Here is a 17,204-nt window from a genome sequence, read left to right as displayed (position 1 = left end):
AACACTTCATTCTATTCAACAGAAGAAAAGGCTCCAGATGAATAAAAAGCTTCAAATAGAGCAAGCCACAACGTCACAATGCCACACACCCCTTGTTTGAACTGTGTTAATTCTCTTTGACTCTATACAGCTGTTGAAGCGGGTGAATCAGTGTTCACTAAACTTTGAGAAGATGTCTTCAATAAATGTTAGTAGTTTCATATAAAGGAATAACTGTCTCAAGTGAAGGGTGCCAATACTTTTGTATTATTTACATACACACTGTGTGTGCATATGAGAGGTTAGAGGTAAGCTTTAAGGCAGATCGTTCTGCAGTCTGGTGTTGTCGTCACCCTGTCCTAAAACGACCTGTAAAGTCAGAAGAGTTGGTCATATGGCAGATAGCAGCAAAGGTAGCAGCAGTAGCAGCAGCCATGCTTACACAGCTATTTCTCTTTTACAACCCCTATAATTCACTTTTTAAGCCTTTTATCCATTTCATATTCTCGTTCTAGACTATTATGATACCTTTCCTTTTTTTTGTGTGTGTGGTTTCTGTTTTTCTCAGCTCAGCCAGACCAGACCGTGAGTCAGCTTTCCAGTGCCAGCAAAGGTGCCCTCTGACCCCACGGGCTCACACCCCTGACTTCCATCCCTGTTGGTGGGCCCCATGCAAGGCCAAGGGTCAAGGCAAAGTCCTTAAGAGGTAAGAGGCTGAACAGAATCACCCAAAGCAGCTCCCCTGCTGTTAATCTTCTTGTGCTGAATTACATCTAGTGCCGGTTCGGTTAACGGATTTTTTTTTTTCTTCCACTTGCGTGTGGGTTTTGGTTACGCCCAGCCATCAACAAAGGCTTCTTCCGCTTTCAACGAAATCTGACCATTCCCTGTCAGCCCTGTCTCTCCTCGTTAACAAAACCTATTCCCACCCTACACAGACAGAGGGCACAGGAAGCTAAGGTGACCCCTGCGGAGTCACAGTGGATTCTAAACTTGGTAAAAGCGAGGAGTTCAGCAGCAGATTCTGAAACCCCCTTTCGGTTTGGCCTGCGGCTCTCTTTTCCTTATTGGGTCGTTTGCCGATTTATCCCGCCTTTGTCCTATCGAAAACCAGAATACCGATAAACAACCGCTTTCGGATGGGGCACAAAGGTTGTCATCTTTCGTGATGCTTTCTTTTCTTTCATCCGTTTTAAAATAAGAGATCATAGCACAGCCGACAATGGCTACTAGAAGAGGGCTCAAAACTAGGCGACAACATGCTATCCAGGCTTTGTTTTGTTTGCTTCATTCATTAAAGTCTTTTTCATTCGTTTAAGTTGGTTTTTTTTTCTCTTTTGTTCATACCCACTTAAGTCCTTTTGTTCTTTCCTGATGAGAAGGAGAAAGGCAGACCAGCGGAGGGGTGAGGGTGTGGTATGAGTGGAGAGGTCCTCCTGTAAGCAGCAATGTAGAAAGGAATGTTTGGCTCTCCCAATCTGCCTTCAGCTGAGGTCTGCCCTGTGTCGCTCGCTCAGCCATGGGAATGCAGCCAGGCTCCTTTGCTGTTCTCCTGTGCATTGGGGTCCAGACACGCGCAGTCTTCTCGAACGTCACAGGACATGGGAAAGGGGATCACCTGGAAGACCAACAGAAAATATCAAGACACGGTGTCAAGAGCCCATGTGCACTGTGGATCAGTCCAGCGTGAGTTCGCCGTGGTCTATAAGCTGCAAAGCCACAGCAATCTTCCTCCCAGTTTACCTGGGTCTCTCGGTTAAGTATAAAACCACACGATAACAAAAGGGGGGTAGGGGGGGTCAATTTTTCTCCCTCTTGAAAAGCAAAGGATGCTAACTGTAAGGAGCAAACTCTGTAACATGAGAGGGATTAAGGGGGCTAGCTCAGTTACAGTAATGAAAAAAAAAAACATCTCCGTTTCCTGTGCAGTTCTGTCGTTCTCATCAGGATGACACTAGCCTGTGGCAAAAGCTCACCTTTCTGCACTTAGCCACGTGCAACCCACAGAGAGCATTAGGGAAAACAGGAATGAGTTCATTTGATATGCATCCATTCAAAAGTGGAATAATAGTGTGCCTTTTAATAGGCTCTTAGTCTTTTTACTGCATCCCTACGTAACAGTGACAGAGATGGATTTCCAGTTCTTACTCAGGGATCTTTGTTCAGCTTTTTTCTCAGTGAATTCAACATCATGGTGCCATGCCTGTCTTGCAAAGCCATTAGTGCTTCCCTGTGCTCTACCACCTTTGATGATAGTTACCTATTAAACTTTACATGACTGCCACCTTGTTAAATGCATCAGAATGTACGAAGAAATAACCCTTTTTGCCTGGGGATTTTGCTTAATGCAACATCTGGAATATCTAATTTCAAAAGCGTACCTTACAAAAAAACCTTCTTTAAACAGCTAACGGGTCAACACTTTGGTACAAAGGGCTTGACAGCATTTATTTGTAAAAGCTCTGCTGTCAATAAAAACAAAGCATTGTAAACGTATACAGATCCCTTCCTTCTTGCGTAAACGCACGCTAGCATGTCCAGCAAACTGTAAACAAGTCTGGGTTAGTCATGACTAAAGCACAACAGAACTCCCTTCAAGACAAGAGGAAAGCAATATACAAGTGGCCTCTTGAAGCTGCTGTCAATGCATTAAGTACCGTAAACTGTGAAGAACTTAGCTGCCTAATGCAAACATGAAGGCTTTCCCTCCCTGTGCTTTACAGCTGCTATGCGGGATTTTCCCAGCTGTAAACAGACTCATTCATCTCTCTAAGGAGCTCTGGCTCGACATCATTTCCCTGTTCCCTCAGTGATTTCTCCCGTCTTTTATTAGAAGACTTCCACTACTCGTGAACTGTTTTTTTTCCCCCCTCTTTAGTGTGTTTGTTTGCCAGAAACAACACATTGGCCCTTTTATAAGGTGTGAGCTTTGCCTCCTTGGCCAACTATGCAAAACGAAGACAAGTTCATGTAAGGCCATGCTTCTCCAGGACGTCTGTTTCACCTGTGAACTATGTGATGCATTCAGACATGCTTTCCTTCTTTCTAACTGCTTTCTCTTCTTTCTACTTTTTGTTTTGAGACACCCTTTGCAGGAAAGACACCGTTATTTTTATCTGTTGGCTATATTCCAAAAGAAATGAGAACTTATTTACTTTCTACAACTGTACCACTTTATTGTATTCAGCAGAATATGTATGGCTTTGAAACATTAACTTGCACTACCAAGAAGAGTACCAATTTGAACTATTTCACAATTTTTTCTGTGAAAAACTTCTACACAGAGGAGATGATGTTCTCAGATTTCTATCTATAAAAAAACAATATTCTGTGAAGTTTTGAAACTCTGCTCCTCTACTTTGATATATGATTATAGTGAGCCCTCCCATTCGTAGAATGTTTATGTGGACATACAGTTTCAGAGTAACATCATATACCTGTACCTGTAACAACAACACTACATAGTGCCATTATATATCTTTGTCAACAACACTACATACATGCTTGATACACAAGTAACACAAAAACTATAGCTATTGCAGATCACATCCGTTCTTCCATTTTCTAACCTGGGTCGTGATGGAGCCAGAGCCTAGTCCAGCAAGCAATGGGCACAAGGCAGGGTACACTAGGGGTTGGATGCCAGTCCAATGCAGGGCAGACATACAGACAGACACACTAACACCTAGGGCTGATTTTCCCAGAATTATCCTACCAGTATGTCTGTGGACTGTGGCAGGAAATCAGAAGAAACCCTCACAAACACGGGGAAAACATAAAACTCCATATACAGTAGACAGAACCCCAAGTCTGGAACTGAGCCAAGGGTCTCGGCACTACAAGGCAGCAGTGCTAATCACAGTGCCACCGCGCTGCTCTGCAGAACACATATAAAGCAAAAGCCCATAACCAAGCGAAATGCCTCATCAGGTTCGATTGTACTCAGATTTCTGTAGGATTTGGCATATTAAGGGTACATAACTCCCCAACCTTCCATTACAGGGTCTTCCCAGTACTGCTGTCACCCATTTACAGTATAATCTGCGCTGGAGCAGTCAGGACAAAGTACCTTGTTGAAAAGTAAACTGTAAAACCTTTGCACAATGCGTCTGTCCTGGGGAAGTTTCACTTCTGCATGAGCTATTTTGATGCATGGAGGGTCTGAATGATGTAATGTTTTAATGTGAGTGAACCCTCTGTCCTTCACAAACATGAGATGCTGAGTCTCATGGGGCTATGCCAGTGAGCAGCAGCATTTTAAATAAATAATGTATCTGAGTGGCTCTAGGTTTTAGAAACATAAACACTAAGCTTTTTGCCTGCCTGCCTCTTTAGATTAGAGGTTCCCTCTATGTTTAAGAGGCAGGTAAAACTGGAGAAGGGCATTTAAAGGATAAAGGACAATTTTATTCTCTTTTAAACGATCCACTTCTGTGCTTTAAGCAAATCTGGAAACCTATATAGTCAGAGATCAGTCTCCAAACAAGCCTAGGGCTGGTCAGGAGCTGGAAGAAGCAGTTCAGAAGGTGAACAGATGTGTCCTGTGAATGCACCACACAGAGAGAGAAAGATCAGTTTAAGTCACTGTGAATCTGTTATGGACTTTGGCCCAGGCTGCAGGAGAATGTGCATTAGGAAACATCATGTGCTAAGTGATTCTTTAAAACTGTGCTCTGAACTTAATCTCCAGCTATGCAGGTCTTGTGTTTTTTGTTTTTTTGTTCCTAATGGGACTAAAGAGACTAATTATTTTCCTGAAAGGAAAGTAACCTTATTTTTCAAAATATTCATCATTTCAAAATTTAAAAGATGTTCTTGCATGTTCTAAAATCAATGCCCATTACCATTTTGTTACCTAATCCACCATTTTCAGTTTATTTTTAATTAAGTCCTATCCGTGAATATGCAGAATTGAATGGTTCATCCAAATGCAGTAATATATTATTATAATTATTATTCCACCACATTTTTATTTACTGTATATTGCACTACACCAGTGTTTCCCAAACGTTCCATCTTGTGGCACATTTTAAATGTCCTGCCACAGAACAAACAATTTTAAACATTGCAAGAAATAACATTAATTTCAAAGCAAAACAAACTACACTTTTAATGAGAAGAATTTAACTTGTACTTTTTGACTAGATTTTCAATTTGCCGTTACATGAAGCACCAGTGTGCTGTGGAACGCAGAGAAACACTGCCATACAATATTCTGCATTTTTGCTCATTGTTTATTTTTTATAAATCTCATTTTAGAAATATTTCTCGGGTTAAAGATATCTGCCAAAAAAATGATCACAGATGATAGTGATTTTAATTAAAAAGGCCATAAAAAAACGCAGTCAACCTTCTCAGATATTACCGATTAAAGGACAATGTTGTAGCACACAGTAAAAAGAAATGAATAGATTAGCAGACGGTACAAGAAGCAAGTACTTCATTCTCAGACACTCATCTTTTGCCATGACAAATGTTTATACGGGTAACTTAAAGTATCTATCACAGTTGCACTCTTAGACACCCCTTCTTATTTACAGTAGGTCTGACTTCTCTCAATGTTTTGGAATGCCTTCTTTTTAATCTAGTCTATGTTTTCACACTTGGATAAGTGTTTCATATAAACCTATTTATTTACTCCTTTCCACAGCCTCATTGTTTAACCAGATGGTGCCTTACTTGTTCGGAGGAAGATGGAGAATAGACAACATTTTACTATCTCAGGTTGTTAGAAAGCTGTCACAAGGGAAGGAGTAACTTGTGTGGAACATTGAGCACCATGGAAACGCAATGGGAGAGAGAAAGAGATGTAAGAGAGGAGACCATGAGCTCATGCTGGTGGACTCCTGAGATTCAGTGAACAGAAGGAAATGGAAACAGGCATTATCCTGACAGCCACCTCACACCAGCCTATAGGGGCGCTGTGTACCTACTGTACAACATAATGGGAAACAGGAGGAGGATCTGAATCTAAAAGCAAAGCTGAGAGGGTCTTATCTTGTTTTTTTAATGGATTTCAAAATAATGGTTTCTGAATACTGATTTTATCAATGTGCAATCTCAAAGACCCCCTTCTTTTCTTAATTCAATGTCTTTTGCCTGTTGCGTCCTGAAAATTAATCCAGGAATCTCTAAGGATTCAATTGTGACAATTTGAATACCAACTTTGGCATTCAGTCACAAGATCATTACATGTGTAATATGAAAATAATTGGCTTGGGGGAGAAAACATGATATTTTAAGGTTTTGTTTTTTCTAGGAATCATGATTTAATGAGAATTATAGTTTAAATCCTACAGATTTCTCAGGTAGATTCATTCAGTTTAACGTGAACGCACTCCTAGCAGTGTTCAGAGATTTCTTAAATAAGATAGACACTTGAATCTTCAGTTTTAAACAACATTATTGAGAATCCAACAATCCTCTCTTTTTTTCGAAGGAGGAGAAAATAGATATATAGTGAAAAATCGCTACGGTTCCCAAAAAGGATTGCACTATGCATCATCAGGTGGTGCTGCAACTGGTTAAGTAACATCTCTGCAATCTTGAATTTCATTGCTCACATCCTGTCGCCTCTTCAAACTCATGTGCACCGCAGTGACTCTCAAGATGTCATCTTGCGCTCCTGAAGGGTGGTGTCCTGGAGACTGCTGGACAGAGTCCAAGATACAAGCGTCTCCATTGCATCGAGGTTTGGAAAAGGGTGTTCTCGCTGCAGCTGCCAGTAACGTCAGACGGACAGACACCCAAGGAAACCGCCCAAAAAGAACGTAAGCTGACAACGTGAGAGCACAGGCAGCAGGCGTCTGAACTTTCGCTTGAAAACTTGCGAGGATGGAAAGAATGAAGCACACTTAATACTGTTGCTTTCAATCCCTTGATTAAAACGTGCTGTTGCTTCAATTAACAGTTTCTTATTGGTAATTCATGATGATAATTGTTTTGGATTTCCACTACCTTGATCTTGGTCCATCGTGTTTTACGGAGTACACAGAGTATACAGTCTTTCAGAGGTATTTACAAAGCATTAAGGTAATCACAAATTCTTTTTGGAAAGAAAAGTGTAAATCTTCTAAGAACACTATTGAACACATTCTGTACATGTGTGTGTTATTTACTTTGATAACTTACTCAAAGATGCTGCTATTAATTACTACTATTGTACTACTGACAGCTATTAATACAGCTTGGCTGAAAAGAAACCAAATTTGTCACTCAGAAGGCTTTAATTACCATTAAGCAGGATCCTCAAAACCTGATCACATCAACTTAAATTGACTCATTGTGAGGTGTTACTAAAATCTAATATCATTTGGTGGTATCCAGACATCAGTAAATTCTTTTGCTATTTTGTATACTACAAATACAAATTGATTAGCTTCAGTCTCCTGTTTGCCACCACCCTCACCAAGACAAGTAGCTTTCTGATACTGGGTGAGTTCAAAATTTCTCTAACAAGCCAGGCAGACATCTTGGCTCCAGAGAACTCCTATAGGGAGCCAAAATGGCAACTTCCTCCTGAACTCTAAATGAGATGAGGTCCCCACATTTGATAAGAACAATTACACCCTACACATAAACCAAATATAAACAAAAAAAAACAATTTAAAGCTGCATAAAAATTCATAAAACTACACAAAGATGTTTTAGAAGGTACACCGAGCTATCACTCACATCAGACTGACAGCACCAAAGTAAAGAGTAAACTTAAAATGAAATTTCTTTTCAAGTGGAATGCTGCTGGGCATGTTTTGCAGTGTCTTTCAGCTCAGCTTGTTACAAAGGTGGTGGTGGTATTGACAAAGATTCGTTGACCTTGACCTATGGGCTGCTAGACCCAGCTGCCACATCTGGTCCTGATCGGAGCTCTCTGAAGGTGGCCACTCAACAGCCCTGGGAACTGAGGCCAGCCACACCCAGGGGGATCAGACATACGCTCATTAACCCTTTGTGACACCACCTATACTTAATTCTGGATTGAGAAAGGCCTCTGTTTGAAAAGCATTAGCTTTACTCTTGACAGTTATCCAAAATAATATTACACCCATGCAAAGAAACGTCTACAACTGAATAACCAGCTTTCAGAAAGCACTTAATGGGCCATACTTACTACATCCTGTGTTTCTGATTTGACCTTGTACTGCTTTTATTTACAAAGGCTGATTTAAAAATGCAAATCGTAAGGGAGTTCATCCATCCATTACCAGAAAGCTACTTATTCCTGGTAAAGGCTGAGTCACAAGAACTAAATGAAATGAATCTCACACTTTCATCCGGACTTTTGTAAGCAAAGCTTGTTTTCTTATTATTCTTTAGCTGCATTTTCAAAAGGAAGAATTGCATCTTTTCCTTCCTTTCTACATATTCCTCACATACCACTTAACCCCCCTTTTATTACTTTGGTTAGTGGAAACTATTTGAATTGCTAAACATGTCATTAGGCATACGGGACTGTAGCTATAAACACTGCAGGCCACAAGGGCAGCTTAGGCACATGTGTCTTTGAAGGTATTAAATAAGTCCTCTATAATGTCCATTTTAGCACTTGAACAAAGCTGTGGAACTTTATTCCACCTTTATTTTGGAATAAACTGAAAAGGTGATGATTTTTTCTCTTGTTGAACAGATATTTCTTTTACTATAACTATAAAGCTAGTCAATTCACTATTTGGGTTTTTGTTTCTGTGTTTTCTCAAATAAAGAAGAAAAGGAAGAAGTCCTCTCCCGTGTAAAGAGCATGTTCAAAGTCTAGTATCTAAGCCTAAGCCTAAAGTTGAGGGTTACATAGAGTATAATTTGATATGTGTCATACCTGACCTTCAGTGTAAGCATCTGCTTGATGACAAGGCACTACCTGGCTCCACAGAGTGCAGATGCCTTTCTGCAGGCATCTGTTGGTTATAACATGCACAGATGGATTGCAATCTGCATGACAGAGCAGTGCAAGTGTGAGGCTGGGGTTTTAAGTTAAAGCAAATGCAACTACCTAAACCACAGCACAAGCTGCCTCTGGTTTTCCCAGTGCACACAATTTGGGATCACGTGCGGTGGCTCTGTGGCTAAGGATCTGCGCCTGTGGCTGGAAGGTTGCCGGTTCATATCCCGCGGCCGGCAGGGGAATCCTACTCCGTTGGGCCCCTGAGCAAAGCCCTGAACTCCAACTGCTCCAGGGGCGCCGTATAAATGTCTGACCCTGCGCTCTGACCCCAAGCTTCTCTCCCTGTCCGTGTGCCTGTGTGTCTTAAGTTGGAGTATGCGAAAAGACAAATTGCTAATACAAGATATTGTATATGGCCAATAAAGTGATCTTATCTTATCTCCCAAATTTGACAGCAACTTTACTACTGCCAAGCATAAAGACGAATCCTGACACCCTTACTTCATATTTAATTTCTAGTTGATGGTTAAATCATTTCCTAGGACTCCTTCTGATACTGTACATTACTGTAGAAACAAAACAGAAGAACTACATTTTTTTCATGTTTAAAATAAGCCTCCTAAAGCTCTGCATTTGCTAGTGATGGAAACTGATCACATACACATGTATTTTTACAGTATTATGTGGGTAAACTCTTTGGGCTTTTCAGTCTGAAATGTGTAGAACGTCATTTCTCACACCTGCTAAACCATGGGGGATAGTCAGTCAATCTCCAATAGATGACATATCAGCCCTTCTGGGACTACTACTTCTCTTGTTGTCAGCTGTTGACAATCATCACTGTATAACCTTTGCCTTTGGCCTCAGTTAATATGTACATTCATGGGATCATTCATTTTGCAGATGGAAATATTTTCCAGTAGACATTCCAGTCAAGACTACCTGAATGCATGGTGGTAACACAACATCTGCTGTATGTGCTTAATTATGTAAAACGAAAAAGATGGAGACCATTGAAAAATCAAAGCTTGCTACCTTTACACATACAGTATACTGTATAAGTATGTACATTCACTGACTGCTGTATTTATCATCATACTTGTGTGATAAATCTGAAATTTCTTGCCACTATTCCTTGATGGAAAAACCTATGTGGAGCAACACTAGGCAGATTTAAAGACTGGAATTACCAGAATTAGGCCATTAAACCTGTTTATTCAAGGCTATCACACAATGGTCCTTATTTCTCAATAAAACACTAGCCTCTATTTTTATTTGTACTTGAATATTAATGTCCATTCAATTCAGTCCTGTCCTGTTTTTGAGATCTCTTGTATGGATCAGCCAGACCTGAGGAAAATCTGTTAAATTAGCCCAGTTAGGTCAATAATGAGATAATTTAAACCATTAAGAGCTGACTTGTAATGAGACTTGCAGACATACTGACTCTCCAGCATCTACTATACATTGAAAACCTGATTTAGATTTTAAAAAATACTTCTGGATACCATAAGATGTAGCTGGGCTTTGAGGTGTGAAGATCACTCTTATGTAGATATTCAGTGCTACAATTCTATAGTACTGTAATAATTAGTGTACTGTCTGGATTGCTGCAAACACTTGCAGACAAAAAGTACACAACTAGCACATGTGAATTCCGGGTTGTGAGTAATGCCCATAAGGCCAGATGTGTTTTTGGCCACTTCTTGAAATTTCACCATAATGAAAACACAGTTTTGCATTTCTCTGCAACAGGTTAAAAATCCTTATATGAGAATCATTTCCAAATGTGCTTTTCAGCAAGTGGTTGACAGCTCCGTACGTGCACAAGTGAGCTTGCGCTCTGAAACCCTGGCTCTGAGGAAATGCCTTAAAATACAAAATATCACATAGATGGCAGTGAACTAGAAAGCAGGGGCAGGAAGGAAATTCAAAAATGATACAGCAAGCACCTAATCGTATAAGACTCCTTCTGAGGGGGCCCTGTGCTTTCTACCTACAACAGTTGTGCACTGAACCAACTTCCTCTGCGGGTCAGATCCCTTAACAACATAATTGTGCCTGTGACTGTGTGACACATCTAGGTCAATGGTGCAAGACGCATACACTCAGAAGAGGAAAGCAGCTCTGAAATCAACCTACAGTAAACCCTTTCTGAACATCACATTAGATGTTCTGTGAAATAAAGGTGCTCATGCAAGACTCAGTTTGTATGAATGCAAATCTTTTAGCAAAGCAGAGCTTTATGCAGGTTGTTTAATATGAAATGTATGAATATATATGATAATATATACTATGTGAATAACAAACACAGTACTTACCTAAAACATATACAATACTGGTGTGCACATACACATATGTGTGTATGTATACATACAGTATTGCACACACATAAGAACTTGTAATCAATACCATGAAGAAATGTGAAAGAGAGCATTTAACTTTTACACTTCTAGGAAATCATAAGAACCATCTATACAATATCTGCATTAAATGAAACTGTCTGTGAAATTAATTAGAATTTATTATCTGCAGAAAATGTTCTTTAAATTACATCTAACTACTACATATGCAAAGGCAGACAAAATTGAAATCGTGTTTCATTTTTAAAGCTTCCCAAACATCTGTGACATGCGAGAGAAAATGGCAAAATTCCTGTGAATTTGTAGGGTGAAAGCAGCTCATTTCATTTCTGTTTCCAAACATGTTTTAAAAAATGCATCCATTCGTTTTGTTAATGAAGTCAGCAATGACAAACGAGGGCTGCATACGTGATCCAAAACATAACATGTGAACAGTTTAAATGCCCCAGCAATTTGAAACAGCCTCTCTGCCTTTGTTCAACCCATTTTGAACTGTAGCTTCAGAGATTAAAGGTGTACAGGAGCCAGTAAGCAGATTGATGTCAACATGACAAACCATCCAGACCTTTGAGCGCTATTTGATGAATGGCTTTTTCTCTCTTAACGGAAAGTACTGAAAAAGGGTGTGTCTTGTGGAAAACCCATGAAGCCAGAGTATATTCACAGAGCACCACAATGTGTTTAACAACATGTGCTAGACATTTTAAAGTCAGAACCTAACGCTGTCTATTAAAGTCCTTGAAAGGGATGCAATCACTTAACACAAGAGCCTTTCCATTACCTTACCCTTACAGAATGGAATCAAAATAAGATTTAACTAGCGATGAACTAAAGCGCTGGATATTATATTGTCCTTAACAGAATATTTTTATAAGGCAATAATTCACATTAAGAGGAACATCAAGAGATGTTGGACTTGTAAAAATGAGTATGAGCTTTTTAAAAATCAAGAATATGGGAGTTGGCCATTTTGATCAAAGAGATCATTAGAACAAAGCAATTTACGGCCTCTAAACAACACTACAGCAAGCAAGAAGCAGGTTTCCACAAATTAAATCTATAAGGGTTCCAATACACACTGAGTTTTGTGACTTGCATATTAAAATAGCTACAGTTGTATTTCAGTTCCATGATTCTTGATCATATTGAACGTCTACAGAAGATCTATAGAAAACTAGGCAGAAACTATACAAATAGTTATTGAACAAGAATATGAATTTTAAGCAGGTCAAAGAAACTGAACTCCAGTTTTCCAAGGTTTTCAGCAAAAAAAAAAAGATTTTCTATGATCGATTGGAAATCATTTAATAACAGATTTCTCAGGTTATCTTCCAAAAAATACTCCTCAGTACACCCAGACTGATTTCAAATAATAAGCTTTAACTGAGACTTTTGAAGCTGGATGTCTGTCTAAGCAATAATACTGTCTTGACATGCATAAAAAATAGAAATCACAACTTTCAAATGTTACAAATGCACAAGATGCTGCACCAGAAGGTCCTGCGCTATTATAAGCAGCTATTTACTTCTAGTTTTCATTTATTTCTAAACAAAATATTTTTTCCAAAATAGATTAGCATTTTCTGTAAATAATAGGACACAATTCTACATGAATGCAAATAATATCTTCACTGGTCAAAGACATCAGTCTGTAAAAAATCACCCTCGTGCTCTCAGACTGGATGCTGATCTGCGACTCATCTATGAAAAGGTAGTGATAAACACAAAAACACTGTACTTTTATAAGCCCTCTGAGGATTTCAAAATGTTGTGTCCTCTCTGAACTGGAGAGGTTCAATTAGACTATCTTCCAAGTTCTGAGGAAACTCATTGTTCTTTCCTGAAGTTTATGACTTGTTCTTGGTTCAATCTTCCAAAAAGAAGATGTTAGAAACAATTGCTAGGCCACAAGAGGGTAATTCAATAACTTTCCAGTGGGATCCGGAATAGTATGCACGTTTTGATAGGGAATGTCCAATACTGTCTCAATCATATGGAATGCTGTCTCTTCACTGCTGTGGCCCAGAGGATCCAAGTAAAAATAATGCATTTGGTTACCAACTAATAATTGATGTCAAACAGTCTTGTTTCACTGTGGAGATGCAGATAGTAATTCCACCTCTCTTATGATCCCTGTCCACAGTGATAACAAGAAACCAATGTCAATTGATGAGGGTGCAACACAAAATCCTAGAGTCTGTACTGTTCATGCAGCTGAGATGTCCCGTTATAGATGGCCTGACAGTGAGACTGTGACAGCAGTGTATAAATGACAGTGCACAGAAGGAACATGTTTTCTGACCCCAATTAAATCAAAAGGGAGGGAAGGCAACAAAGCCTGTCAGTTCCTAGGTCAAGAGAACTCACTCCACTCCATGTAAAGTCAACAGGGGAAGAAAAAAAGAGAATTCAAAAAGGCTTTTTTGGGCAACTTGAGAATCAAGTGACTTCCAAGTGCTCTTTGTATCTAGAAAGCTGTTAACAACTTAACTTTGCCAAACAAACTAGGATGGATAACTCACCTTCTCTCATTTGTAACTTCTGTTATGTACTGTACCAACTCTCATCTTTTCTTTGTCCTTTCTTTTGCAGCTATCATAGGTGTTCTGTATGTATCAGAGTCATATGAATTTTACGTTTGTGATCTCAGAGAACCTGCTCTTGTTGGCATGATAGCCCCATACAACCCCAATGCAGACATCATTACAGGCAACTGAACAATGTAGTTCAGGAAACTGTTCATTTTGGAAAGTGCGAATGAATCATTTACAATATCTGAAGCTACAAAAGAAACAAAAACATCTCCCCTGGGAAGCTCCTTAGTGTGCCTTTAGAGTGAAACCTGAACACATGGTGAAAACAGGTACAGCATACAAACTTTAAAGAAAAGGTGCACCACTGTTGGATGTGAGCTAGTAGTGTGAACTGCTGTGCCTTGTCTTGTAACAAACACATCTTTTAGTTTAGTTTTGTTAAAGCGGATCTTTTTTTTAAAGAGAAGTCTGGTTGTTTTGCTTGTTCCCAATCTCATTTTTTTTCCTGCCTCTAAGCAGGAATTCTCTCAGGAAGATGTGTGTAGATGTGGAAGATTTAAATCGAGTAACCTAAGAAAGGTAAAGTAGTTCTGCGCAGATCTTGGGAGGCTCCTGCTGAACTGATAAGCGAGGCAGAACATTGAGGGATGGTGTTGAGCAAAGACAATTCTTTAACAGTGGAAGAACAGCTGGTTCCATTTCCACAGATCTGATCAGTTCAAGAGGACCTGCAACGTCACCTAAGTACTGGAAAACTACAGTACACAGCGTGCACTCTCTTAATTAAAATAGTGCCACATTTCTTTCAATCTAATCACATGGTTGATTTAATCTGAGAAACATTCCACACTTTCCACACATCAAATCTCAAACAGGGCTTCAGTGAGAACAAATGTATTTTTTTAACCTTAATTCCATTACGGAAGGAGGACTGGAAAACCCTGCAAGCTCCCACTTTAAATTAGACCATTTCAAAGCATTATGTACTGTTTTTTCTGTTTTCTTTTAGGTTTTTAAAAATGTTAAAATGCGAAGCTGCCATGAAACACTTTTATTCGTGAACAAAAGTGACACTGTCAACTGTTTAAAACTGAAAACAATGCATTATTTTTAAATAGGTATTACTGAAGCACCATAAAGGGTTCAGGGGTTGCTGGAAATTACATGCAATGATACCACTGTGACACCATGGGCTAACAGTCTAAGCCACTTTGATTGAAGTCGGTTTTAGATGTACATATAGATTGAAGATGTAGGTTCTGTTCTTGATGTTGAATGTAAACAAGTGCAGTGATTTACTGTAAATGCAGGTAGCAAATACATTAACTACAAAAACATCATTTCCATCTGTTCCCAATCTCATTTCCATCAAAGTGTGGGTAATCAGAAAAGGAGAACATTAGGATTTACAGTCAAAGCTCAGAATTTAAAGAATGATGTTAAAATGGTATAATAGAAAATGTATATTTGCAATACTGTGTGTACACCTTTGGTCATCAGGTTACAAAAAAGATACTGCTGCTCTAACATCAGTTCAGAGAAGAGATCAAACCAGTACATATTTGGGGGCTGAAGGGAATGTCCTACACAGACAGACTAAAGGAACTAAATCATTTAGTTTTAAACATACAAAGGGAACCTGACACAAGTTTTCAAAATCCACAAAGGCACTGACAAGGTCAATTGTAGAAGTCATTTTTACAAACAGAGAGCAAGCTACTCAGCCATGTTGTTAAAATCAGTACACTGGCTTTTTTCAAGAAATGACTGGATGAGATCTTTGTATCTATTAACTACTAACAACAAAACAGTTGGGTAAAAAGATGGGTAGAATACCCTCCTCTTATTTGTAACCATGGTTATGTTCTAAGCAGTAATAACAGTAATAGCTTGCATATTTTTAGTATTCTTGTCCCAAAGGATTCCAAAATGCCTTGCATATACTTAGGGATTCACTTCATCTACCATTCACAACCACCCTAGTCACAGCTAAAAGGTAAGCTTTCTATCGTATGACAGGGGTTGTATGCCTCGGTAATTTTACAAGATTATTAGCCCATTGTTCCCAAGTGTCTCTCACTCAAAGAGTATTGAACTGAATCAAACATGTTGAATGCACATTCTGTAGTACTCGCAATCTAGGTTATGCATCAATGAAAAAAGCGGGCAAAAAGGTTAAGACAACATAAAAGGTTTTAGAATGCAAAGACTTATTCTTTTTAAAAAAAGCAGACCAAGAATGTCAATTTTACAAAACACCAAAATAAACAGTACTGTGAATGCTCGCCCATCCAAACATTGAAGGGCAAAACAAAAGCTTATGTACTTAAGCGCGGAACAGAAATTTACTAAGCAAATTTAGGCGCAGTTCTCTTCTCCAAGACAGTTGGAGTATAATAATTTGATCACAGAGCATTAAATATTGACCTGATGAGATAATCAAATTGTGTACCCCTCCGAACGAATCCTATAGCTGACTGGACTCTCTAAAGCATGTTCAGTCTTTATTAAAACGGAGGGAAATATTGCAAACTTCCGGGGTAACAGAGGCTAACGTGCTCTGGGGAAATGACGCAGCTCAGTGACAAAGGTTCTTCGGTATAAGCCAAGGAAGGCCTCTCCTACCTCTCACCACAGGTATTGCTCTTGTGCAGTAGGTAGGCTCAAGCCCTGCACCCTGTCTGTGAGAGGAGAATGGTACTTGAGAGGAAACGAGGATAAGGGAGGGTGAGGGCGCTGTTTCCACACAGTTTTCACTCATTGAGGCTCCCTTTAGGGAAACTGTTGGCAAAGTATTGGATCTAGGCTGTTACCATAGGAGAGGCGAGGCAGGGGAGAGCTCGTATACTGTATATGAGTGCAAAATAAAAAATAAAACAGTTTCCTGACTGATATTTTCACAACATCTGGCAAGCTGAAAGTCTATTAATTTATGATTCTTCTTCTCAACTGAACAAAAGGTATAGAAAGTCAATGACAAATTCAATCTGTCTGTTGTGAGTTATGATGCTCAGTTTAATTCTCTGTGTGATAGTACACAACACATTTTGTTTTCTTACTTTTTTTTTCTGTTCTTGCAATGTTTAATGTGTACTGAACTTTGCCTGAGTGCATCCTCACATTGCTTTATTCAATCGTTTTCCTGGTCCCGAATCATACAATGAGTTCATCAGCCTGACGTGGCGGGGGTCTACACTCAAGCCAGTGCTGACCCTTTCCATGAAAAGGAAACAGAAGAGAGCTTTGAATCAAATCAAACCTAGCTGAGCAAGATAGGCGAGCATGACAGGATTCATTAAGCAATAGAAGACCTTAATAATGAATAAATAAACACATATAATCTATTTTAGCTAACTGCTTCTTCAACTTTGTAAAGAAAAACACTTCAGATTACATATCAAGGCTTTTTTTTGTGTGGTTTGGGAAAAACGAACAGGTGCATTTTTATAT

At 39.2% G+C, this 17,204-nt stretch overlaps 1 protein-coding gene across 1 annotated transcript in view; it reads right to left on the bottom strand.

Annotated features, from left to right (window-relative positions):
* Positions 1–775: 775 nt before the first annotated feature.
* LOC148816084 (pappalysin-1-like) overlaps positions 776–17,204 on the bottom strand; it is a 208,895-nt gene continuing 192,466 nt past the window's right edge. The window contains exon 22 of the mRNA XM_088940554.1: positions 776–1,597. Within this exon, the coding sequence (XP_088796680.1) occupies positions 1,493–1,597 (105 nt within the window). The 3' untranslated portion in view covers positions 776–1,492. The remainder of the gene's footprint in view (positions 1,598–17,204) is intronic.

This window comes from Atractosteus spatula, chromosome 23 (assembly GCF_055471065.1).
Source record: "Atractosteus spatula isolate fAtrSpa1 chromosome 23, fAtrSpa1.hap1, whole genome shotgun sequence".
Lineage (NCBI taxonomy): Eukaryota > Metazoa > Chordata > Actinopteri > Semionotiformes > Lepisosteidae > Atractosteus > Atractosteus spatula.
The sequence above is the reverse complement of the archived record's forward strand: the minus strand, read 5'-3'. Positions and strand labels throughout refer to the sequence as shown.